Source organism: Triticum aestivum, chromosome 1B (assembly GCF_018294505.1).
Source record: "Triticum aestivum cultivar Chinese Spring chromosome 1B, IWGSC CS RefSeq v2.1, whole genome shotgun sequence".
In the NCBI taxonomy this organism is placed as follows: domain Eukaryota; kingdom Viridiplantae; phylum Streptophyta; class Magnoliopsida; order Poales; family Poaceae; genus Triticum; species Triticum aestivum.
Window position 1 is genome coordinate 173,134,710 of NC_057795.1, and position 8,340 is coordinate 173,143,049.

Here is an 8,340-nt window from a genome sequence, read left to right on the forward strand (position 1 = left end):
AAAAAAACTGTTTCGTCGTGCCATCTTCCACATAATAATCCTGTTCACATTTGTACTCTAAAAATGTTTCACTGTGGTGTTACAGGCCTTGTTCTTTCCTTCGTTCTTGCAATCTATGTATTGCAATCATCTCAAGATAAGTTAACAAGGTATGATTATTCACATTTTCTTTTAGTTTCAGGATATAGGCTGATAATGTTGTCATGTTCTTGGTGAAATGAAAGTAACCAATATAAGAGATTGATACAATGACATTCTACTGTCCTTGCAATCCAGCATGCTTAACTTATCTGGACACAGCTTTAGTCCGTAGTTAGCTAGGTTGTTTAGTTTTGTGCGTGCCCATTGATATCCTTTCATGAGTCAGCACATATAAGAAAATGCCTTTCATGCCCATTATTCAAATTGGAAGGAAATGTGTTTATTGACACCGACACCATTCTGCTTTGCAGGTTTGTGCGAGAAGCGGTTTCTGATGGCAGTCTACCTGAAGGAGGGGTTGCAAAGGTTGAGTGATGTTTCCGCGAGGGGCTGTTGGATTATCGACAAATGTCCACTTATGGAAACACCAACAAAGACATTGTGAACTCAAGCTACCAAATTTCTTGGGAGCGTGGACAATAGCATGCATCTGAAGAACCGGTGAACCATTTTGTATGCGTGCATTGTGCGGAACTGACAATTACAACATGGCAGTTAAATGAGAGATGAATTGTAGGTTTTTCCTTGGTATAACGGAACTTTTAGCAAGCTGGAGTATGTGCAGTTGCTAGCTCATTACTGTTTTGATATATGACCTGTGTGATGTTGCAAGAATTTGTCTTCTATATCTACATTTTTAGCATGTGTAAGTAAAAACAGGCATCGTGTATACCTCTACAGATAACAAGATTGGTGCAAATGTTTCATTGCTTCATCTGCGAAACACCGATTCCTCCTTGAACTGTGGCCCTGTTTGTTTGAGCTTTTGCTTCTGCTTTTGCAGATTTTCACTTTACCCAAAAAGCCATAAAAGCTCCTAAATATTGAGCTCCAAAAGCCATAAAAGCTCCAAAAGCATCTATGTAGGAGCTTCTATAGCTTTTTGAGCAAAGTGAAAAAGCTGCAAAAGCAAAAGCAAAAGCCCAAACAAACAGGGCCTGTGGCTGTTTGTATTACATGGAAATGAACCTGGTTATTTTTAACTCCTTAAACTGAAATGTACATCGCTTGCATTACTTTAAAGTCCAAGGTAAATCTGAAAGTACAGGTACAAACTTGAACCTATAAATAATATAAAGTCTTGCACAATTCTTGACCTCAGGACCTTTGGTACAAAAAGAATGGAGTCTATCTGCGGACCAGTGTACCAACATGAAGTTACAGTGAGAAGATTTGGACCATATCCAGATACAATTTTACAATACCTGCTGTCTAGTTTCATGGTAAATCTGCAATTTTGGAAGGTAAAACCCTCCAAAGAATCAGATCATTTTACTGCTTTAGATAGTGACACTAAATAAACACAAAATTGTAACTGAAATGTCCATTGCTTCATTACTTGGGTTGGAAAGTTGGCTTCCAACCCTACTATCTGCCTACTAAATTGAATCCTGTATAATCCCATCCGCCGTTTAAGAGACGAAATTTTCACGCCCTTGAGTACTTTGAGCTCCACATCGGTACCTTTAAAGGCTCATCGTCGTCACCTCCATTTTCAACTTTGCCCAAAGAATCAGAGATCAACGGTGCCGAGTCACCTTCTTTTGACTGCAATGCAGAGAACACACAGGGATTTATAAACAAGAAATAAAAGTAATGAAGCTAAAGAACCACAGGAGAATTGTTGCAAATAAAATATTAAATATTTACAAGGCATTAGATTTGAAAAGCAAGGTACCTGCTGTGCGGAGACATCGGTATTTTTTGGTTGAGTCTCTATTGAGCAGAAGTATGAATATAGTACCATCCCAACAACCGCAATTAGGATGCCAAGTATGTTTCTCCAGCTAAATGGATCATGAAGCAAAACGTAACCGAAGGTCAAAACTAGGCATGTTTTAAGATGGCCCAGGACTTGGTAAGTAACAGGAGATGTCTTTCCGATCACAAGAAAGGTGCTGAAGTTTACTGAGACCGATATCAAACACGACAAGACGATGAAAAACTGCACACGGAACAAGAGGAGAATCAGAAACAGATTAACAATGTCAAAAGAAGTTTGCCCAAGCTGCTTCGTGACTTACCACAACGTTAGATGTGTAATTGAAAGCGAAGACGTTTTGGTTAGTCAGGAATCCATCAAGGAACGGGCCGATAAGAAACAGTGTCAATGATTGGTAAGGACAAGACTGATATAGCAGCTGGGTTGAAGAAACCTTGAATTTCTTCTGAATAGTGTTTGTCATCTGGTAACTGGTTAAGGACTACAAAACCACACGACAAAAACGGTAGTAATACGTGAATGTAACAAAGTAGTAATGAACAGTCATCACGTCAAGTGCAAATTCTTCATTCTGGAACCAGATGCAAATTCCACTTTCTGACCAAAAAAGATGCCAAGAAATTTTGATTCATGCAAGAAAAGGAAAAAGCTGTCATCAAAGGATACGATTTGCGCGATGCAAGTCGTGATAATTGCCAACAAGGACAGTATGGACCCCACAGCATTGAGTTGCAAATCAGTCACAGTTGCAACACCAACACCCAAAAGAAGCACGGAAAGGGAGATCTGGATAGTCCGGCTGCAGTCAAGTCAGAAAATGTTTAGATCAAGATGGTATGGAAGTAATGAACAGAATGTAAAAAAAAAACACAAACCTGAACTTCTTCCTGAAGAAAAGAGTCTCCAAAATAACAGTGCAGGGGATGATGGCCAGCTTTGTCATCTAGACGTAAAAGGACAATTCAGCATCAGTTAGGTGGATTGATTAGTGCAGAAGGAAGGGTGACATTTAATAGCAATCAATGCTTGTACAAAATGTTCAACTCTAGCCAAAAGCCTTCTTGGTAAAGTTTCTTGCACAAACAAGGTACTTAGATATAATTAACCTGCACCCTAACTCGCCAAGTAACTATTGTCGTACCGACTAGCGAAAGTAAGTGTGTTACATTTTTACTGTGATTTTTTACTGTTGTAGTACTACCAAATGTAGTAAGTGCAGAACTGGAGTGAATTAACTAGGAATCCTGACTATGGTACGAGAATCAATGTAAAAAGATCGCATAATGTGCAGTACCTGGTAAAAGCCAACAGAATTGAAACCAAGGCTCAGATTGAGGAGCCCAATGGAGATGCCATTGAGCACTCCGAATCCCATGACAGTTCTTGAATCAAAAGCCTTATGCTCGAAAAACTTCATCCATAGCGCTACATGAAGGGAGCAGAAAGTGACCAGGAGATGCCAGCTCGTCAAGGTTGTAGCTGCAAAACAAAATTCCATGTCATAGGATATCAGTATTAATAAATTCACTGGCATCTCATATTCTCATTCACTTTTTAGCATAAGCTCTCCCTATTCACAAGGAAATAAGCAACATTCAGAAATAAGAGATACTCCTAAAAACCAAGTCAAAGCTAACAAGTTTTTGAACATCACATGTACATACACTCCAGGCAGCACAAACAAACAAAGATACTACTCCCATCTGTCAAGCTACCGAAGCAGCAAGCAACCAGGACATGCTACACAACCCTTCTTTTTTTTTTGGAACAGTAGCTACACAACCTGTTCATTACGAAAAACAATCAAAGCTTTCGCAGTAAGTACGCTAGCTCCAAGAGACCAGTCACTATCATTTTACACTCATGCTCTCCTGATTTCTACAGTATGCTGCGACGAATCACAATATATAGTTATCAAACACACCAAATTCAATTGGCACTCCTTGGCCAAAGCTACCACATGAGCTGAAAATCATCTGGTGTTAATAATCTGAACCGTGCACGTGCACAACCCAAGAGCGGAGCACGCCATAGATAGATCTAGCAAAACCACAGAGCACCAAGCACGAACACGTACGTAACAAATCAAGAAGCTGGGAAGCAAGAACAGTTAGATCTCACACCAAAGGTGAAGCCGAGGGAGCTCATGAGGGCCTTGTTGCAGATGACAATGGACACGGAGGACACCACGGAGAGGCCCAGCGCCCCCACCGTCCCCAGCTGGAACTTCTCCCCTCCGACGCCCATCTCCGCTGCCACCACCCTCCAGACAACAGCACCAACAAAAAAGATCGAGCCTTCCCGATCAGACGGCCCGGACCACGCCGCCGGGAGCACCTGCAGGCAAGGGAGGTGCCATTTCGATCAGCCAATCGCAGCAACGAGCGCTCTGCAAAGAAACGAGCGGGAGGGGTCGACAACATACCGCGCGCTGCGTCGGTGGATCTGGGCGAATCCGGCCGGGGAGCGGGCAATGTCGGGGAGATCTGCGGAGGGGCGGGCGGGCGGGATCGGCGGCGGTGCGGGGATGGGATGGGATTCGCGGTGGCGCTCCTGCCCCTCTTGCTTTGGCCTTGCGAATCAGGGGCGGGGAGGGAGACGAGGTATTTTTATATGGATGGCCGCCTCGTCGGTGAGATTGGTGATTAAAGGAAGCGGCAATTAGATATGGTTGGCCACGTCGCTTGCCGTGTGGGAGCTATTGACTCTCCACTGAATACCTGTTGAATTTGCTAAAATTTTCAAACAGGGACCACCTTCCTCTTGTCTTAATTTGCCAACTCTGCCTTTTTGTAGTGATGGTTGTTGCAAAGTTTTTTTACTTTTTTATTTTGTTTCCCTTTTCCAAAGGGACCACCTTCCACGTGTACAGTCAACCGAGCGTCCAAGTACAACACGCGACACGCGTGCCGTAGAACATACTCGAACCGATGAGAGGGGACACATGTCCCGGCACAGACAAGAAACACATCTCACGTAATAGAAAATTACAACGAGGTCCCTGGGGGGAGGGGGGTGATGTCGTCCTTCATCGCCGCTGAAGGAAGAAGAGACAAGCTCCTCCAACCAAAGAATTGTCGGTGCACCGTCGCATCAAAGCTTTGAGAACCGATGAAGAGAATTGTCGTGAACGAGTAGCACATATCATTGTAATGTGTTGTCATAGGACAACCCCATCCACCGGATCTGCCTTCTCCACACAATGTCGTCGAGGAAGACTACTTAATCCACCATCCTTCCACCCGCAAACCCTTCACGAGAGCAGGCAACGCCTCTTTGTAAGCCAACATTGCCGACGAAGGTGTTGAACACCGAACTACTCCTATACATCTTCTTTGAAGCTCCACAACGACACTGGAGTACACATTACCTCGACAACCAAGCCAGGGAAAAAAGCTCTAGGTTATCACCGTTGCCACGTTGACCCCTCTCGGAGCAACAAAATCATGGATCCGTCAACGGCGGTGGAGTCTACCATGTTGGTGAAGGATTTGGAGACATCTTATTCGGCGATGCCGTCATCACTACCGGAGCCGAAGATGAACGGATGAAAATCTACCAACAAAGGTAACCTGCACCTATAAAAGAACATAATCGGGTAAGGGATCCCCCCTCCACCCATGATTGTGAGGTCATGGACAGAGGAGGCTCGTCGGAGTCGACGTGTGAAGATCTATTGTCGAACGCAAAACGTGTGACCCCTCTCTCTTCAGAAAGGGAAAAGACGATATTTTTCCTACGTAAAATTATTCGAAAGAGGAAATAATTTTAGTTAGAACTTTTGGTTGTGGTCGAGGATTTATGGCCCAATTTATTGATAATTTTTTAGGCCCACTTGGAACCAAAATGGTAATAATACATTTAAAATGTCCTTATACATCTTAAACCTTTTATTGTAAGGTGTACCCGTATTCTTGGATCATTAATCTGACTACTCCCTCCGTCTAGGTGAGTAAGTCATCTTAGGTTGTGCACCGTGACCAAGGAGGACGGGAAAACAAGAGACCTTAATGTTTATTTGCTAATTAATATCATTGCATGCAATAAACTAACCATTGCATGTCGTGTTTGGTAGTCTCAAGTCATTAAAAGCATGCACACCCCTCATCTCTTATTGGTTGATATGTGAAGAAACAAGAAACGAGGTAGAAGTTAATGCACCGCGCCTAAGTATTTTGAGATTTTTTAGTTTTCGTAAGATGACTTACACACCTAGACGGAGGGAGTAACTATTATGTTGTATAAAAGTTTATCATTGATATTCAAAAAAGTTACTAATGTCTTAATTTTTAGTGGATGATCTAGAAATATGTGTGCGCCTTATAAACGAGAAATGGAGTAATCTTTCCTTTCTAGTTTACTGGGCTCATCTTAAAATTTGGAATTTCAAGTTTGTAGGACCCCAAGAATTGTCACCCATTGTTTACTAGCTTGCTCGCTTTAGGCCTTGAACATGCTTAGATGAAGTGCCTAGAGAAATAAATGAGTTTTCCTCTGAGCACCGGTGTTTATTTGTAAAAAGTAGATGCTTAATTAGGTATCACTCCTATAAAGGTAAGTATTGATGTTTAGAAAAATTTGTTTTATTTTTCTAAGCATCTTCTGTTGTCCAAGGCCTTTGAAATAAGCATTAATATCCACCTAATTTTGGATCTCAATTTGATTTTCATGAAAATCAACTGATGCATGAATAAGGGGGTGATTAATATGTGGCCCAACACTCAATCAGACTCTGCGAAACTGGAAAGAAGGGAGTACTAGGTTACATCGAATTAGTAATTACTCTTTATTTGAGTGGTTGCGGTAATTTTTGTTTCATACTCCTATTAAATTTGTGGGGCTTTGTCATACCAATAAAAACACCGTCGTGTCGTGTTAAAAAAAACAGCGTTGCGTCAACATTATAAAAAAATTGCTTTTGAGTTGCTATTTGACGAAACTACGCTCTAACTTGAATTTGCTTTTGTAAACTACTTTAGTATGCAATATATATCCAACACGGATAATTATAGGAGACCCAAAATTCGACCGGCTATTTAGTATAAATAGATAATACACTGTACATTGTTGGTGGGATATTTTGTAATATAACTCACCGACATTTGATTGTTGAAATAATAATATGAGAACTAAAACTGAGAATGCCTATAATTTGTTGTGTTTTATATGGTATGGTTGTAAAATATTACTCCCTCCATCCCAAAATAAGTGTCTCAGCCTTAATACAATTTTATATTAAACCTAGTACAAAATAAGGGTTCCTCATATGTATGGCTTCGCTAGGGTTTCCTAACCCGGGCGATCAGGGGGCGATTGTCGTGGTTCTAAGCCTGACAGTAGAGTGGGGGGTAGGTATGGAGAGGCAAGGTCCTAGCTATGGAGAGGTTGTAAGCACAAGGGATGTACGAGTTCAGGCCCTTCTCGGAAGAAGTAACAGCCCTACGTCTCGGAGCCCGGAGGCGGTCGAGTGGATTATGAATGTATGGACTACAAGGTGCCGAACCCTTCTGCCTGTGGAGGGGGGTGGCTTATATAGAGTGCGCCAGGACCCCAGCCAGCCCACGTAGGAGAGGGTTTAAGGTGAGTTAAGTCTGGGGCGTTACTGGTAACGCCCCACATAAAGTGCCTTTACTATCATAAAGTCTACTTAATTACAGGCCGTTGCGGTGCAGAGTGCCCCTTGACCTCCTGGTGGTCGAGTGAGTCTTCGTGGTCGAGTCCTTCAGGCCAGTCGAGTGAATCCTCGTTGGTCGACTGGAAGGCGACCTCTTCTAGGGATGTCCTAGGGTAAGTTACTTGGAACAGGTCCATGACCCTACCCTAGGTACATAACCCCATCATTAGCCCCCGAATGGATTGAGGCTTCGAGTGAAGAAGGAGTTGATGTCGTTTCCGATTAACCTTTGCGCTCTAGTTGTGCGCTGTTCTGGATCAAAGAATCTCTTCGTTGACAGGGAGCAATTTGTCTTCGGTCGACTCGATCCATTCTATTTTTGCGTCGAGTGATCTTTCGAGCTTCGACGATCTCCGAGCGACGGATCGCCGGAAACACCGCGTCTGACAGACTGATTTGTTGCTCGCGGATTCCGCGGGGTGCGAAATTTGGGGGCGCGTGTGAAGCGGGGCAGACCGCGGCGTTCGGATGGGACGGGGCATAGCCGCCTCGATCTCCGCGCCGCCTTTTTCGCCACGTATCCAGTCCTCATAACTGCTCCCAGATATGATTAGATCGACCGGGCCCACATGTCAGCCACTCGGAAGGGACCTTATAAATGTGCCCGGCGAGGATTTCTGTGCTGCGCCTCAGCATTCTCCCTCTCTCCCTCTGCTTCCTTCCTCCCTGCTCAGCGTGCCCGCTCTCGCCCCCGCACCACTTCCCTTCGTGCATCTCACCGGCGACCATGGCCAAGGAGAAG

At 43.5% G+C, this 8,340-nt stretch overlaps 2 protein-coding genes across 2 annotated transcripts in view; one reads left to right on the forward strand and one right to left on the reverse strand.

Annotated features, from left to right (window-relative positions):
- Positions 1–925, forward strand: part of LOC123114204 (uncharacterized) — a 12,083-nt gene extending 11,158 nt beyond the window's left edge. The window contains exons 8-9 of the mRNA XM_044535591.1: positions 86–149; positions 453–925. Coding sequence (XP_044391526.1) covers positions 86–149; positions 453–516 — 128 coding nt within the window. The 3' untranslated portion in view covers positions 517–925. The remainder of the gene's footprint in view (positions 1–85; positions 150–452) is intronic.
- Positions 926–1,266: 341 nt separating this feature from the next.
- Positions 1,267–4,541, reverse strand: LOC123114194 (UDP-xylose transporter 3). The gene is made up of 8 exons (XM_044535582.1): positions 4,350–4,541; positions 4,048–4,261; positions 3,219–3,403; positions 2,800–2,867; positions 2,591–2,723; positions 2,226–2,387; positions 1,880–2,146; positions 1,267–1,749 (listed from the first exon to the last, which is right to left on the reverse strand). The coding sequence occupies exons 2-8, from the start codon at positions 4,169–4,171 to the stop codon at positions 1,630–1,632; spliced, it is 1,059 nt and encodes a 352-aa protein (XP_044391517.1). The 5' UTR covers positions 4,172–4,261; positions 4,350–4,541; the 3' UTR covers positions 1,267–1,629.
- Positions 4,542–8,340: the final 3,799 nt, after the last annotated feature.